Source organism: Diceros bicornis, chromosome 22 (assembly GCF_020826845.1).
Source record: "Diceros bicornis minor isolate mBicDic1 chromosome 22, mDicBic1.mat.cur, whole genome shotgun sequence".
NCBI lineage: Eukaryota > Metazoa > Chordata > Mammalia > Perissodactyla > Rhinocerotidae > Diceros > Diceros bicornis.
Genome location: NC_080761.1, coordinates 39,940,749 through 39,959,224, shown reverse-complemented (window position 1 = coordinate 39,959,224; position 18,476 = coordinate 39,940,749). Strand labels below are relative to the sequence as shown.

At 38.3% G+C, this 18,476-nt stretch overlaps 1 protein-coding gene across 7 annotated transcripts in view; it reads right to left on the bottom strand.

Moving 5' to 3' along the window:
* CNTLN (centlein) overlaps positions 1–18,476 on the bottom strand; it is a 330,124-nt gene that overhangs the window by 11,752 nt on the left and 299,896 nt on the right. For 6 of the 7 annotated variants that reach the window (XM_058565850.1, XM_058565855.1, XM_058565851.1 and 3 more), the window contains 2 exons: positions 4,227–4,412; positions 1,042–1,119 (listed from right to left, as the gene is read on the bottom strand). In XM_058565850.1, the coding sequence (XP_058421833.1) occupies positions 1,042–1,119; positions 4,227–4,412 (264 nt within the window). The remainder of the gene's footprint in view (positions 1–1,041; positions 1,120–4,226; positions 4,413–18,476) is intronic. The other variant, XM_058565854.1, reaches the window with a different exon arrangement.

The window sequence follows — 18,476 nt, the reverse complement described above, 5'->3', positions numbered from 1 at the left end:
GTTAAATAATTGCATTTAACATCAGCTTTTATTTTTAATCTTTACACAGAAACATTTACGACTTGCCAGAAATCACAGGATGATAAAATTTTTTTTTGCTATTTTGAGAAATGTGTTTTAGCTCCTTTTATTCCAGTTCATTTTTAAAATAGACAATTAGGTTGAGCAAAAAGAACTATAATGAAAAAGTTTTAGAATATATTACATCTGTCAGTGATGTCAAAACACAAACTGGCTATGACTAGAAAAGCAGAGCTCTCACCTGCCAATAAACTGCCCTTGATCACTTACAAGAGGGGCACATCCCAGCAGACTATGTGTGTATTAAAAAAATACTTGAAAGGGAAGAAAAAGTATCACACAGGTCACAGCAGCAGTCTCAACAGACCCCTCAGGGATTTCCACTCGTCTTGGCCTTGTCATCCTCTATGCTGCTTTCCACTCGGCCCAGAAAATGTCGATAGGAAAATGTTTGAGGGGCCTCTGGTGGAAATTTTTTCATTCTTTCTGCATTGACAGGATGCCAAATCAATATTTACTTCCCACTAACAAGCTGCTCGAGGTCTCAGTAGAAAATACTGTAGAGAATGCGGGAAGACACAGTAATAAACAGCTGTCTGGCTGTGAGGAAAACATGAATTGACTGGAAACAGGTCCATAGTAAAAGGTCACTGAAACCCATGAACTCCTCAGGTGTCCATATCAACTACTAACTTTAAAGACACATAAGAAAGAACCTCTTTTCCTAAGAGGGCTGAGAGAATGGATTCTGTTCAGTCTAGCAAGCACAGAGGTTGACTCAATAATTTAATTAATGCATTTGCTAAGACCCTTGTTGGCTCTTTCCCAAGGCATTTGTTTCATTTGTTAAGTCCAAACGTACAAATAGAGGGTTAACTTTCCTGTCTACCTATCAGAATTCTTCTTTACCTAACAGAAGTAAATAGGGTGTGTTTACAAAAAGTTAGACATCTAGTAAAAATGCAAGGTTTGGGATTTTTATCTGGAAGTTTTAATATGTGCAGTAGGAAAATGAAATACCTGTCCTTCAAGAAGTTTCTGAATGTAAAACAGCCATTCCTTGTCATTCTCAGCATCTATCTTTGTCCTTTCGATTTCCTAAAGGAAGAAAATAAAAACAAGGGTAGTAATTGAATTTATATAAACTTGATCACACTATTAGATACTAGTTATCTAGTTAGTTATTAGATATTAGAATAAATGTAGAGATATTGGTAGAATTGGATTCAACAAAGAGCAGCCTGTCCTTTCAAAGTAGAGAATATTCAAGTCCACGCTCCTTAATATTTAATTTATAAATATTTACATAACATACACATGGAAGATAAAGCCATATTTCTATATTTCACAATATAATTCAGGAATATTTCATTTCTGCCTTCACAGTGGAGATCAAGGTAGGGACTGAGGCAGAGATGCAAGTGACTAAAATAAAGTAAAAAATAAGGTGGAGCTGTAGAAAAGAATCATTTAAGTGACTGGCATAAGATAACATAAAGCCGTATACTCAAAAATCTGACTTGTCAATAGATAACAAAAGAGTAATTGTTACAATTACAAACAAAATAGGACATGGTATGGCTCTGGTGTGTTTATTTATTTATTAATTTACTTTTTTGTGAGGAAGATCGTCTCTGAGCTAACATCTGCCAATCTTTCTTTTTTTTGCTGAGGAAGACTGGCCCTGGGCTAACATCTGTGCCCATCTTCCTCTACTTTATATGGGACACTGCCACAGCATGGCTTGCCAAGCGGTGCGTTGGTGTGCACCCAGGATCCGAACCGATGAACCCTGGGCCGCCGCAGTGGAGCACGTGCACTCAACCACTTGCACCACCGGGCTGGCCCCTCTGGTGTGTTTAAATGTTTGCTTATTTAAAATACCCAATAACTAATGGATAGGCAAGGGACAGTCCAACTTAGCGTTATAAGTCACTAAATACTTTCAACCCATCAATTATCAAGGTAAAATATCCTGAAAGTATAACATATTCACATGTGCAGTTGATTATTCAGTATAATGTATTCACATGTGCAGTAGATTATTCAGTTTACAAAAAAAAAATGGACTTTTCATAAAGGGAAGGGTGTGGGAAACTACTACTTGTTGAAATTTACCGTATGCCAGGTATCAGGCGAGGCACTTCACATAGGCTACCACAGTTTTCCACATGAATTGACTAGAGTTCGACGTAGCTTAAAGAATACTCAAGTCGGGTGGTTTGGGATCTGCTTGTGCAAACCACTCAACTCTTTAGACTCCTGAAAGATGCAAAGATCAGCCTAAATAAGCCCTGGTCTATAGTTAAATCTAGCAAATACATCAAGGGACCCTGACCCTTCTCAGAACAGTGTGTTTCTACTGGAGTCCTTGCTCTTCAGGAGGACTTCCGTTTCAGGCTATGTGGTGTGCACTGCAGCGCTGCATACTCTGGCTCCACACTGCACTGGCCCAGGGGCCCGGGTGCCATTTCTTCACATAAATGTGCCATCTACTCTCTGGGACTATAAAGAGATCTTTTTCCAATTCATATACTCAAAGGGGACAACTTTTTCTAATTTTTCCATTCAGAGGGTGTGCTTTTTTCTAATTTGTAAGCTGAGAAAGGGCATCTTTTGAGACCACACAAAAGCTGTGGCCCTGTCTTCCAGAATATGTATCTGTGTTTGTGTATACACATGCACACACAAACTCACACACATATACACATACACACGTGAGGGATTTTGCTAGATCTGCTTGCTTTAAAACTCTTTGACAACAGTGGAGGACTCAACCTTAATTTTTGGTTAGGTTTCTCATTATGAATCAAAAAATTTTAATTAAATGTCTATAATAAGGTATAATAACATCCTTGCCAGACATACTATTATTTCCGGTGTGTCTTATATTTGATACTACACTTGAGAATGCTCTTGTACTTCAAAGTTCAGAATTCAGTAGAAAGTCCGGACATTGTGGCATAGGTGCTGGAAAGAGGAAACTGATAAATCCCTATCCTATTCACCCACAGGATGAAAATAATCTCAGCAGGATTCCTTTGACCTCTTTTCTAAGAATTCTTGGTACTTTCAAAACCTTTGCAAGTTGTAGATCTGTTCTACTCCAGAAGTTCTTTGAGAAGCTGATAGGGGCTGGAGGATGTTCTCATACAAATATTTAAGTCTATCATTTTATTTATTCATTGAGCAAATACTTATTGGAAGCTACTGGTGCCATCATCTCTTTAACATTTCCCAACAATAAAAGATCTCATATTCATGTATTCAAGTTCAGAGACCTAACAGTAGAAAAGGACTCAGTATCTTCCACAGGTGTCACAGAAGACTGTGCATAGGATGAGATTCGACTGTTTATGAGGTAAGAACTATGTCAAAAACGTAGTGCCCTCCCCAGGAGGTGCTGAAATGCTACTGAAGACCTATACCCATATGAACATAAATTCACACAGACAGGAGGATTTCACCCAATTTAAAGCAATAAATACATTTTTCTTTAACTTGATCAACAATAATTTTGAATTTAGCTAGGAGAGCCAATAGATTTACTTCTTTTAAAAATCTCACAAAGTAGGAGTAATCCTCAAGTCAATGGTGACCAACCTAACTAAACCCATTCAAACTGGCTTAATAAAACATATTAGCTTACAAGATATATGATTAACTAAGAAGAAAATGGAGGAGACAGGAAAGGATAACTGACTTGAATAACAAACAAGCAGTTCTAAAGGTTACACGCACTGGCTCATTTCTATATTACACAGTTAAACTTCTCTAAAGTTTATCTGAGTTGGTTAATACTTGACATATCTTTCATTGGTGCATTAATAATCTTAGCTTCATTACTATTACCTTAAAGATGAAATTCTACGAATTATAAAACAAATTTAAAAATGTACATAAATTCAATGTGTAAAAAAGTCATTTATTAATAAATATTAATAGGGGGCGGCCTGGTGCCGTAGTGGTTAAGTGCACGCACTCTGCTGCGGTGGCCCAGGGTTCACACGCACTGCTTGTCAAGCCATGCTGTGGTGGTGTCCCATATAAAGTAGAGGAAGATGGGCACAGATGTTAGCCCAGGGCCGGTCTTCCTCAGCAAAAAGAGGGGGATTGGCAACGGATATTAGCTCAGGGCTGGTCTTCCTCACACAAAAAAATAAATAAATAAAAATAAATATTAATAATTATTTAAATGATCTTACCACTTCATCTTCTGTGTCCAATATTTCCTCTAGATCTGACTGTGAAATGTTCAGGATAGAAGCTGCCAAGGTCTGGGCTTTATGGGTTGAGGTTTTATAAGAGTCCCTGTTCTTCTGCATTTTTTTAAGCTCTCTGATTTGTCGCCTCATAGAATGAACATCAGTTTGTAACTCTTTGACCAAAGCCTGCAACATATTGGAAAGAATGTGGGCTCATATGGAAGTCATAAATGAAGATAAAGCAGTCATAACATAAAAACATGAAGATCCTAGCAAATCATTTTTTTATTAGGATTACTCTGATTTTATTTATTTTGGAACACAATGGACTTCTCTTTACTTATTGTCGGTATGTAATAAAAGCTCTCTTAATTGACCATTTAACCAACTTGCTGGATTAACCAAAACTCTCCAATCCCTTTTCAGATTCACCAACTGCCATCTCGGCTGACGAATGCTTGCAGCAGAGCACAGCTACTCCCACCAGTTGAGTTGATGCCAATTATCCATTTTATTTATTCCTAAATGTGTGTATATTAGTTGTAACAGGTTAGCTACGTAATTAATTATTACATAAACTGATAAAATATGACTGCAGAAAGAGAGTTGTTTCTACTTTATTAAAACTGAATTCGAAATGCTTTGAAAGACGATAATGAGAAGTTGAGCAAAAGTGCAACTAAATTATGTGTGGGCAAGACAACAATAAAGGATTGAAAAAAATCATAAAAATCTAGGATTGCTTCACAAGAGTCTTTACGTGCTCCCTTTGAGAAATTAATAAATGCTAGCCCACACCATGCCTATGTGTGCATAAGAAAAAGTCAGCCCTTACTCTGGGTGAACAGAGCTCTGGGCCTCAGTGCCTGGCTTTGTGAGGTGACAGCAGGCTAGCTAGATGTTTGGGCTATTTTCAGCCTTTTGCCAGCTCAAGTAATGTTGCAATAAATAATGGCGCTCATATATACATTTGCATCCCTAGGATATATCTCTAGAAGTGAAATTGCTGACCAAAAGCTATATATTACTATAATTTTGAAAGCATTACTTAATTCTCCCCATCTCCAAGATAGTACCAAGTTACACTTGCATGAAGAATGTATGAAAGTACTTGCTTCTCTATACCATTAGCAAAACACCAATCTGGTATTTCAGTGTAGTTTCTTTTTTCACCGTATTTTTAAGTTTCATTTCTCTTATTAAAAACAAAGTTATGGGGCTGGCCTGGTGGTGTAGTGGTCAGGTATGCATGTTCCATTTCGGCAGCCTGGGGTTCGCAGGTTCAGATCCTGGGTGCGGACCTAGACACTGCACATCAAGCCATGCTGTGGCGGCGTCCCACATACAAAATAGAGGAAGATTGGCACAGATGTTACCTCAGGGCCAATCTTCCTCACCAAACAAAAACAAAAACAACAAAATTGTGCATCAGCCTTAAGAGATAATTATATTTCTTTACTCATTTTTTTCTATATTTCTTAGTGATTGATAGGAGCTCTTTACATATTTGTCTGTTGTATCTAAATTTTTCATAATTTGTATTTTTCTATTTTTATTTATTAAGGTAACATAATATAATAATATAGTTATATTATTATTGGTACAACTATATTAGTATAATAATATAATATATTATTAATATAATAATATAATATATTAAGGTATATATAATATATACATTTCTTCTCTCTCTCTCTATCTCTCAGGATAAAGGACATCTTTATCCTGTCATCCATTGATAGGCACTTAGGTTGTTTCCAAGTCTTGGTATTGTGAATAAAGTTGCAATGAACACAGGGGTGCATATATCTTTTCAAATTAGTGTTTTTGTGTTCTTGGATAAATACCCAGAAGTGGAATTTTCTGAGGAATCTCCATACTGTTCCATATTGGCTGCACTAATTCACATTCCCACCAGCAATGTACAAGGGTTCCCTTTTCTCCACATCCTCTCCAACACTTGTTATTGTCTTTTTAATAATAGCCATTCTGATGGGCATGAGGTGATATCTCATTGTGGTTTTGATTTGCATTGCCCTAATAATTAGTGATGTTGAACATCTTCTCATGTGCCTGCTGGCCATCTGTATATCTTCTTTGGAAAAATGTCTGTTCAGATCCTCTGCCAATTTTTTAATCAAGTTGTTTGTTTTCTTGTTGAGTTGTACGAGTTCTTTATATATTTTGGATATTAACTCCTTATCAGATGTACAATTTGCAAATATCTTTTCCCAATTGGTAGGTTGTCTTTTTGTTTTGCTGATGGTTTCCTTTGCCATGTAGAAGCTTTTCAGCTTGATGTACTCCCATTTGTTTATTTTTTCTTTTGTTTCCCTTGCCTGAGGAGGCATATTCAAAAAGATACTGCTAAGACCAATGTCAAAGAGCATACTGCTTATGTTTTCTTCTAGGAGTTTTATGGTTTCAAGTCTCACATTCAAGTCTTTAATCCATCTTGAGTTAATTTTTGTGTATGGTGTAAGATGGTGGTCTACTTTTGTTCTTTTGCGTGTGGCTGTCCAGTTTTCCCAACACCATTTGTTGAAGAGACTTTCGTTTCCCCATTGTATGTTCTTGGCTCCTTTGTCAAAAATTACTTGTCCACAGATGTGGGGTTTATTTCTGGGCTGTCAATTCTATTCCATTGATCTGTGTGTCTGTTTTTTCTGCCAGTACCATGCTGTTTTGATTACTATATCTTTGTAGTTTATTTTGAAATCAGGGAGTGTGATACCTCCAGCTTTGTTCTTTTTTCGCAGGATTGCTTTGGCTATTTGGGGTCTTTTGTTGTTCCATATAAATTTTAGGATTCCTTGTTCTATTTCAATAAAAAATGCCATCGGGCTTCTGATTGGGATTGCATTGAATCTGTAGATTGCTTTAGGTAATATGGTCATTTTAACTATGTTAATTCTTCCAATCCAAGAGCACAGAATATCTTCCCATTCCTTTATGTGTTCTTCAATTTCTTTCAACAATGTCTTAAAGTTTTCAGTGTACAGGTCTCTCACCTCCTTGGTTTATTCCTAGACATTTTATTCTTTTTGTTGCAACTGTAAGTGGGATTATATTCTTGATTTCTCTTTCTGCTAGTTCATTGTTAGTGTATAGAAATGCAACTGATTTTTGTATCTTGATTTTGTACCCTGAAACTTCACTACATTTGTTTATTATTTCTAGTAGTTTTTTGGTGGCTTCCTTAGGGTTTTCTATATATAAAATCATGTCATCTGCAAATAGTGACAGTTTTACTTTTTTCTTTCTAATTCGCATATCTTTTATTTCCTTTTCTTGCCTAATTGCTCTGGCTAGGACTTCCAATACTATGTTGAATAAGAGTGGTGAGAGTGGACATCCTTGTCTTGTTCCTATTCTCGGGGTGATAGCCTTCAGTTTTTCACCATTGAATATGATGTTAGCTGTGGGTTTGTCATATATGGTGTTTATTATGTTGAGGTACTTTCCTTCTATACCCATTCTATTCAGAGTTTTTATCATAAATGGATGCTGAATCTTGTTGAATGTTTTCTCTGCATCTATTGAGAGGATCATGTGATTTTTATTCTTCATTTTTTAAATGTGGTGTATCACATTGATTGATTTGTGGATGTTGAACCATCCCTGTGTCCCTGGTATAAATCCCACTTGATCATGGTGAATGATCCTTTCAATGTATTGTATTTGATTTGCTAGTATTTTTTTGAGGATTTTTGCATCTATATTCACCAGTAATATTGGCCTATAATTTTCTTTTTTTGTGTTGTCCTTGGTACCAGGATAACGTTGGCCTCATAAAATGAGTGAAAAAGTGTTCCTTCCTCTTCAATCTTTTGGAAAAGTTTGAGAAATATAGGTAATAAATCTTCTTTGAATGTTTGGTAGAATTCATCAGAGACGTCTGGTCCTAGATTTTTGTTTTTTAGGAGGTTTTTTATTCTGTTTCAATCTCCTTGCAAGTGACTGGTCTATTCAGATTCTATATTTCCTCTTGATTCTGTTTTGAAAGGTTGTATGATTATAGGAATTTATCCGTTTCTTCTAGGTTATTGAATTTGTTGGTGTACAGTTATTCATAGTGTTCTTTTATAACTCTTTGTATTTCTGTGGTTATCTATTGTGATTTCTTCTCTTTTATTTCTGATTTTATTTATTTGAGCCTTCTCCCTTTTTTTCTTAGGGAGTCTAGCTAAAAGTTTGTCAACTTTGCTTATCTTCTCAAAGAACCAGCTCTTAGTTTCACTGATCCATTCTATTATCTTTTTAGTCTCTATTTCACTTATTTCAACTCTGATTTTAATATTTCCTTTCCTCTACTTATTTTGGGCTTCATTTGTTCTTCTTTTTCTAGCTCCTCTAGGTATAATGCTATATTGTTTATTTGAGATATTTCTTGTTTGTTGAGGTAGGCCTGTATTGCTATAAACCTCCCTCTTATTACCACTTTTGCTGCATCCCATAAGTTTTCATATGTTGTGTTTACATTTTCATTTGTTCCTAGGTATTTTTTAAAATTTCTCCTTTGATTTCTTCATTGATCCAATAGTTGTTTAGCAGCACGTTGTTTGGTCTCCACATATTTGTGACTTTTCCAGCTTTCTTCTTCTAGTTGATTTCTAGTGTCATATCATTGTGGTCAGAAAAGATACTTGATATGATTTCAATATTCTTAATTTATTGAGACTTGTTTTGTTTCCCAACATATGGTCTACCTTTGAGAATGTTCCATGTGCACTTGAGAAGAATGTGTATTCTGTTGGTTTTGGATGGAATGGTCTATATATATCTATTAAGTTTATCTGGTCTAATGTTTCACTTAAGGCCAATGTTTCCTTGTTGACTTTCTGTCTCAATGATCTATCCATTGGTGTAAATGGGGTATTAAAATCCGCTACTATTATTGTGTTGCCGTCAATTTCTCCCTGTAGGTCTGTTAATAATTGCTTTCTATATGTTGGTGCTCCTATGTTAGGTACATATACATTAATAAATGTTATGTCTTCTTCATGGATTGTCCTCTTTATCACTATATAATGTCCATCTTTGTCTCTTGCTATCCTTTTTGGCATGAAGTCTATTTTGTCTGATATAGGTATGGCTACACCCACTTTCATTTGGTTGCCATTTGCTTGGAGTATCATCTTCCATTCCTTCACTTTGAGCCTATGTTTGTCTTTAGAGCTTGAGATGGATCTCCTGGAGGCAGCATATTGTTGGGTTATGTTTTTTAATCCACCCAGCCACTCTGTGTTTTTTGATTGGTGAATTCAACCCATTTACATTTAAGGTGATTCTTAATATATGAGGACTCAATACTGCCATGTTATCTTTTGTTTTCTGGTTGCTCTATATTTTCATTGTTTCTCTTTCCTTGTGTTTCTGCCTGCGATTTCAGTTTGGTGGTCTTCTGTGATGTGTTTCTCAGTTTCCTCTTTTTTATGTTTTGTGATTCTGCTATAAATTTTTATGTTGTTACCATGTGGTTTGTATAAAAGGTCTCATAGATCGGATAGTCCTTTTTCTGCTGATAGTCTCTTATCTTCATTTGCCTATGCAGGTTCCATCCTTTTCCTTTTCCCCTTCTGTATTTCTGTTGTCACAAATTATTTCTTTCTGTAGTGTGAGTTCATTACCAAATTGAAGGGGTTATAGTTAATTTTAATGCTTCCTTTCTCTTTAACCTTTATGTTATAATTACGTGAATACTATCCTATTCTGATACAGATTTGCAATTTTCTGATTCTGTCTATTTATCACCTTGCTCCAATCTTTGTATACCTTTGCCTTTTCACTTCAAGTAGGACGGCTCCTTTCAACATTTCTTGCAATGCAGCTCTAGTGGTGGTGAAATCACTCAGCTTTTTGTGGTCTGGGAAAGCCTTTATTTCTCCTTCATATCTGAAAGATAACTTTGCTGGATAGAGTACTCTTGGCTGACAGTTTTTAGCTTTCAAAATTTTGAATTTATCTCTCTACTCTCTCCTGGCCTGTAGGGTTTCTACTGTGAAATCTGCTGATAGCCTAATGGGTATTCCTTTGTAGGTTGTTTTCTTTTTCTCCCTGGCTTCTTTTAATATTCTCTCTTTGTCATTGATTTCTGACAGTTTTATTATCCTGGGTCTTGGAGAAGGTCTTTTTATGTTGAGATAATTCAGTGTCCTATTAGCTTCATGGATTTGTATATCCAGTTCCTTCCCCAGGTTTGGGAAGTTCTCAGCTATTATTTCTTAAGTAAGTTCCCTGCTCCATCTCTCTCTCTTCTCCTTCTGGCATATCCATTACCCTTATGTTGCCCTTTCTAATGGAGTCAGATAATTTTCATAAAATTTCTACAATTTTTTAAAGTCTTAGTTCTCTCTCCTCTTCTACCTGCATCATTTCTCAGTTTCTATCTTCAAGCTCACTATTCTCTTTTCCATATGATCTGCTCTATTTCCAATGCTTTCTAATGCATTCTTCATCTCATTTATTGAGTTCTTCAGTTCCAGAATTTTCATTTAGTTCTTTTGTAAAGTTTCAGTCTCTTTGGTAAAGTATTCCTTCTGTTCACTGATTTTATTCCTGAGCTCACTGAACTGCCTTTCTGAGTGTTCTTGTAGCTTGCTGAGTTTCTTCATGTTGGCTATTTTGAATTCTTCATCAGTTAGATCACAATCTTTCATGACTTTATGTTTGGTTTCTAGAGAGTTGTTTTCTTTCTGTAATGCCATGGTACCATGGCTTTTTGTGGTGCTTGCTGAGTTACTCCTCTGCCGGAGCGTTTGCTGTAGAAAACATGCTTTTTATTTTGGTATAGCTTTGTTTTGACTCAAACTTCTCAACTGCTTAGAGACTAGAAGCCTTTAGTTTTTCAGTGGGTGGTGCTATAGTGCTAGTTTTTGGTTTCTCTTACCTGAGCTGCCTCTGGCTATATCTGAGGATCTGCACTGTTCCACCCTGCACGTACTCTATTTGTAGTGTTGCCAGTACTCTCAGTTGTGGCTCTCTGTGCTTCTGGGGGTCACAGATGCCTTGCTGTTGCTGGCTTTGCTACACAGGGATGGCTGGTGCTTCAGCCACATCCAGGATCACCTGGGTCAGAAGCTCCACCTCTGTGGTTTGTGGAGGGAGAAAGTGGGGAGGGAGCCTGGTACTTGGGGCACCATCACAGCTGTTGCCTGTTACCTTGTGGTCACAGGCGTCACTGTGATTGCAATGCAGGAATCCTCTGTGCACCTCTGCTGCTGCTACCAGGCTCCAAGCCAAGGCCAGGGGCCCGAGATCACAGGGCTCTTCCTCTGTTACTGCTCTGCTTCCTGTGGCCACATGTGCTGCCCCAGCTGACTGGCTGGAGTCAAAATTGTGCCTCTGCTGCTTCCCATGGAGCTCTGTGGGGCTGGGGTGGCTGGCTCAGCCACTGTGCTGGGGATCTGTCTTGACATGAGTACAGCCATGTTTGGCCGCTCCATTGACCTACAGCCACCAGCACAAAAAGAAATACAAAGCTGCTTTCTGTGTGGTGGGAACTGGCCTTTTCCCGGGAACTGGCCTTTCTCCCACGGAGAGAGTTGCAAGTTGTAACATTTCAAGGCTCTTGGAGCGTCGTAGCACGGGATGGACTGGCCATCTGTGCCGGGCTGGGACGATAACCAAAGAGAACAATGCACGTACACAACTACTGGGCTGGGACGTTAGCCAGGGGGCTCAGTGCACGTACGCCACTGATAACCATTTTGTGCATGGGAACACTAAATGCTTGCTCTGCAAACTCTGTAATTGCTTACTCTGAAAATTACTGATGGTATAAAAATTGCTGGAAACTGAGACCCAGAGAGAGTTCCACCTGTGGAAGGGACACCTTGCCCAGGACGTGTGATCCTTGCCCAGCCGCGTCGATTGACAGGACTCTCCCGGCAGTGGGGCGTGGATGTTGTGAGTAACTGATTTGATGTGAAGTAATTGATTTGATGTGAAGTAATTGACTTGATGTGTTCTCTTTTCGGTCAACCTGGTGTTTCTCTTTCTGGTTGATTTGTGTCATTTCTCTTCAGCCGATGTGGGTGTTTTCCCTTTCCAGTCGGGCTGATGTTTTTTCCCTCTTAATATTTGACCTATTTAGATCTGTTTGCAGACTGTCACCTTTACTATCCTCTATATAATAAAATATACCTTCAGTCCATTTGTTTGGAGTGGAAAGTGTCTTTTACGTCTCCGATCGAATCCCCGAACCTCTCATAACATAATTGGCGCTGTGAGCAGGATTCGATTAAGGAGATGCCTTTCCTATTCAAACGAAAGGTAACTAAAGCCAAGGTGGAAGAAATTCCAGGATAGAAGGACCCTCCCTCTTGCACTCTGGCTGGGGAGTGGGCTCACAGGTCAGGATTATGTGAAACTTGGGATGTTCGTCTGCGAGATATGAACCATTGGATGTGACCAAAGCTTTGCAGACAGTAGGAAAAAAGAGATAATGTTTCTTTTCTGGCACGGCGAGGTTAATGTTTATTGACTGCTTATCGTCGGGCTATAGAAGATAGGGATAAAATACAAGGGAGAATGTACTCTTGAAAAAAGAAGTTTCAAATTTACAGTCCCGGCTGATGTCACCCAAAATAGAAACTCTTTCCTTGCCGTGAGCCTGGCATTCTAGTTTTATTTGGCCCCTCTTAAGTGACAAATAGTGAGCCTAAATGTGTATCCAATAATAATTTGGCGAGCCAGCCGGGAGGCTCTTTGTCCATGGCTCGGTGGGCCTGGGCTGGGTGGGATGTCCTGAGAAACAGTCCAGCAGCTGCCTAGGTGATTTGCCCTAGGGACTGCTCCCAGTGCTTTCCATCTGACCTGGCACCGCTGACCCTGGGCACATTTTTCTTATGACAGGGAAACAGGCTCTAAAATTATTTGTTTGTTTGCCTATTTGTTTGTTTTTGCTTACACCAACAACTCCCTTCCCCTCCATCTGGAGTCCTGTCTCTTTAAGAGGCAGGGCTATCCCTACTGGAGTGGAAATAATTGTAGGACTTTTACCCGGAATCTGTTAGATGCATCTATCTGTTCTGTTTGGGATCCCATTTAACTGTCTGTTCTGTATGTTTGTAATTTTAAAGGGGGGATGTTCCATCTGTCCCCAAGGAGAGCCCTCTGGGCCACCTCTTGGCTAAATGGGCTACATTCAGCTAGGAGCCCATATCCAAGAAGATAGGTTTTTTATTGTAGCACCACATTGCCACAATATTCCATAGACTCCAGAGAGGAAAAGTGGCCAAAATGGGGCAATTTCAATTTACCAAAACTGATATATTTGCTTATGCAATTAAAAAAAGCCAGCTAAAATGTTAAACCACTAATGGGAAGCCTATTTTAATCTTTTGAGGTTTCTAAATAAAATCAAGAATACTATATTGCCTCTTTAAGAGAAAATAATGAAGCAATTAAACATGCCAGCAGCCTAAGCTGAATCTGCTGCTCCCCTCCCCTCTCTTGCTGAGCTTCCCCGCTTCAACTCCCCCGGAATTTCTGATCTGAAATTAAGCAAGTGAAAATAAGTAAACTTTTGAAGTAATTTGAAATTGGGATGGCTATTCTGGAGAATCTGTTTCAGATGAGTTCACCTTAAGGGTCACTCTTAAAAGAGAGGATTCAAAACCTCTCACGATGAAATACAATCTTTAATTAATACACAGAGACTTCTAAAAGACAAAGTTATTTCAAAAACAGCTTCCAAAATCTTTTTGGTAACTTGAAGCTTTAGAGTTTTGCTAAATTAAGTTGATAAAAATTTATTGAGTCTCTGGTCATTCCCACATAAGATAAAACATTAAAAATTGGTTACTAAGCATAGATTTGTCTGCCTTTGGTTTCTTATCTCAGAAAAACTGAAAGATGCTTACATTTATTGATAAACATGTTATGTGCATGTTGAGGAATTTTCTATGAGAAAGTACACATTTCTGGAAAGTCTGTATACAAAAAAAAGCAAAAGGTATGTTGTCCATAAAGAAGGTATAAAGAATAAAGATATTTATGTTTGTTTTGTTAAGAAAAATAAATTTGTCCTAAAGTACTAAGAAAAGAAAAAAGGCGTAGGACAAATTCTAAATGTAAAAAATAAGTGACAGAAGGTTTGTAAAAGTAAAGCCCTGAGGAGTTTTGCACATGATCAAGTTGGCTAAAGTAAGCTGATAAAAAATTAAAATTTGGCTTTCTCTCTTATAAAGGTAATTTTCTTAAACTTTTAGTCTGCTCTTTATATAGAGATTAAAAGGTGTTCTTTTGAGTAAGTCTATGTAAAAGACAAAACACCTATGTTTTGTTAAAATAATTTCCTATGTTCGAAAGGACTAAAATCTCTCCCTTAAGGTTTTTGTTTTTGTTTTTTGACTGTTTTAACTCTCTGTTTGCCTTCAACTGTTTCTGTTATCAATTTGATTAAATAAATAACTAGGCATTATTTCCTATTTGACCAAGTGTTTTAAAATCTTTTGATATTTTTGATAAACTTCTGCCAAAATTAAAGTTTTTTTAACTTAAAAAAAAATTACAAAAAAGGACATATGATTATGATGCCAAAATACAATTGTTACTGTATTTCATGTTGATGCTCACAGTTCTGTAATTTCTACAGAACAAAAATATAACTCTTACGCTGATCAGCTGGTGCGAAGTCATGCAACACACAACCCAGGCTTAGCACAATGAATCCACAAAAAGAGTGGACACTTGGGAGAACAAACTTCATACAGGTGGGCACAACAAAGGGGAATCCTTGTCACCCATGATGATATTGCCACTGCAGTACAACAATGTCAGTTATGCCAACAGTTAAATAAACGGGGAGTTCCACACCCCTACCAAGGTCATATTATTAGACCATTGCCAAATTCTTGTGGATATACTTATGCCTGCACTGCTGTTGATACATATTCTGGTTATTTATTGGCTATACCAGCTAAAGTGGCCACTCAACAGAGTGCCATAAAATTATTGGATATAATTAAGTTATATTATAAAACACCAAGGCAAATTCAGAGTAACAACGGTTCCCACTTTACAGGTAAGTTGATTCAAACTTATACCAAAGAAAATTATATAAAATAGATTTATCATATACCTTATTACCCCCAAGCTGCAGGCATCATAGAACAAATGAATAGATTGCTTAAACAACAATTGAGGAAACTTGGTCATGGCTCATTAAAGGGGGGGCACAACCATCTAAGTACTGCTCTAAATATGTTAAATAACAGGCCACTAGGCCCTAATGAGACTCCTCTGTCAAGGTTGTTACCAGCAAAGATTACAAAAGTGGCAACCGCCACCCATGAGTTTATGACCTTAACCTATTGGCCCCTGACTCAGTCTGCTAAACCGCCTTTTCGTGCCCCGGCCGAAGAGGCTGGATTGGATTTATCTACTGTTCATTCTATTCAATTGCCCCCTAAGAAGCAGTCTATAGTCCCCACTGGGATAGGGGTACAATTTCCCAAAAATACCTTTGGCTTGTTAAAAAGACGCTCTAGACTGGCAGCAAAAGGTATTGATGTACTGGGAGGAGTTATTGATCCAGATTACCAGGGAGAAATAAAATTTATATTATATAATGGTAGTGACACAGTACTAACTGTAGAGTCTGGGGAACGAGTGGGACAATTATTGGTGCTTCCCCTCTTGACTCCAAATGTGTCACAAGGACAACCTCCAAGTAAATTAACTAAGAGAGAAATGCAAGGATTTGGGTCTACAGATGGATAGAAACCTGGAGCAAAAGTGTGGATGACACATCCACCCAATGCGGCTCCACGTGCCGCAAAAGTAGTGGCCCAAGGGCCCACTGCAACACTCATAGTTATGTATCCAGGAAATGAACAATTATATCATGTTCCTAAAAATTCTGTTTCTTTGCGTGAATAGATATTCCTGCTGTGTTTACTATGCTGTGCTGCACTTCCATGTCTGCTGCAGACCTACACGCCAACTAATGTCTCCGTAGGACAACCTTTGACCCTGCACTGCTGGACCAACTGCTCTACACCAGTGGGACCTATAACCTGGACTATGAATGGCCGAGAAATTTGGTCTCAAAAACATCAAGCAATCTCTCGGTACAAGCCTATATCTGACCAGTCACACAGAACTAGTTATAATTTCTCCATTGCTCTGTCTTCTGTTACCCTCCGTGATGGGGGCTGGTATTCTTATATTAAATAGAAAAAGAGAAATCCAGATTCCCCGTTTCTTAAAGAAACTCGATTTATTAACATCCTTCCTAATGCCACTACTCCTCTTAAAAACACTAATCTGTGGTTACATTTAGCTCATACAGTTCTTAATAAAACTGCTTTTTGTCTCAAAAACAGTAATAATCCTTCTGGACTTCTGCAAGCTAATCTGTTGGGTCTAGGTGTTACTTTACCTAATGTGTTACATGCTAAAGTTACTATTCCCCCTTCTTTAGTAACGATGCCCATATCAGGAGTGACCTCCACTACATGTTACTATATTAATTGTACATATATTCCATTCTATTGTAATAAGACTATCCCTGTTAATATTCCTACCCCCTCACGATTACCTGCTAGATATTTCTGGTTATGTGATAATGCTGCGTATTCACACATTCCAACTGACACATCTGTTGCATGTGGTATTGGTCCAATAGTTCCCCTTATAGCCGCTTTCCCTACCAAAAATTCTCGAGTAAAACGAGCACTCACTACAGATTGTGACCCTCATGTTAACCTTCTTCCCATCTCTACTGTGGCAACGCTGGCCGCCCTTCTACTACCTGATCCTGGTCTAATTGTAGACAACCATCGTCAAATTGAACACCTTTCCTGCTTGTTGACACATGTAATAAATGATACTGTTAGAGCCTTCTTGGCTATATCTCAAAAATTACAAAAACTGCGTAGAGAGACTCTTATACAACGAGCTGCTTTAGACTATTTGTTTCTTCTTCATCAAACACCTTGTACTAAAATACCGGGTATGTGTTGTTTCAATATATCAGATCAAACTAATGTTATCTTTGATGCTGTACATGATTTGCAAAATCAAGTTAATAACATTTCATATTCTAAGGGGTTATTTGATTGGTTACCTTGGGGTTTAGGTCCTTTATTGTGAGATAGTTTTATAATTATTGTAGTCATTGGATTTTGGATTCTTGGATGTGCCTTATGTACTTGTGTACGAAGTTCATTGTCTGTGCATATGGTGTCTTATGGTTAATGGAGACGGCCACGGCCGAATATGTCTTGACATGAGTACAGCCATGTTTGGCCGCTCCATTGACCTACAGCCACCAGCACAAAAAGAAATACAAAGCTGCTTTCTGTGTGGTGGGAACTGGCCTTTTCCCGGGAACTGGCCTTTCTCCCACGGAGAGAGTTGCAAGTTGTAACATTTCAAGGCTCTTGGAGCGTCGTAGCACGGGATGGACTGGCCATCTGTGCCGGGCTGGGACGATAACCAAAGAGAACAATGCACGTACACAACTACTGGGCTGGGACGTTAGCCAGGGGGCTCAGTGCACGTACGCCACTGATAACCATTTTGTGCATGGGAACACTAAATGCTTGCTCTGCAAACTCTGTAATTGCTTACTCTGAAAATTACTGATGGTATAAAAATTGCTGGAAACTGAGACCCGGAGAGAGTTCCACCTGTGGAAGGGACACCTTGCCCAGGACGTGTGATCCTTGCCCAGCCGCGTCGATTGACAGGACTCTCCCGGCAGTGGGGCATGGATGTTGTGAGTAACTGATTTGATGTGAAGTAATTGATTTGATGTGAAGTAATTGACTTGATGTGTTCTCTTTTCGGTCAACCTGGTGTTTCTCTTTCTGGTTGATTTGTGTCATTTCTCTTCAGCCGATGTGGGTGTTTTCCCTTTCCAGTCGGGCTGATGTTTTTTCCCTCTTAATATTTGACCTATTTAGATCTGTTTGCAGACTGTCACCTTTACTATCCTCTATATAATAAAATATACCTTCAGTCCATTTGTTTGGAGTGGAAAGTGTCTTTTACGTCTCCGATCGAATCCCCGAACCTCTCATAACAGGATCCAGGATCCTGGGCTCTGGGTTTGCTGTTCCCCCATTTAGCCTCCTCTATGTGCTCCAATTCACCCACCTTTGCATGTACCACTGTGTGTATCTTTCCGGTGTTCTGGTGTGTTGTGCAATGTAGCCTTTGTTGGGTTATGGATGTTTTACTTGCATAGATTGAAGGGAAGAGACAAAAAGATCCTCTCATGCCACCATGATGATGACA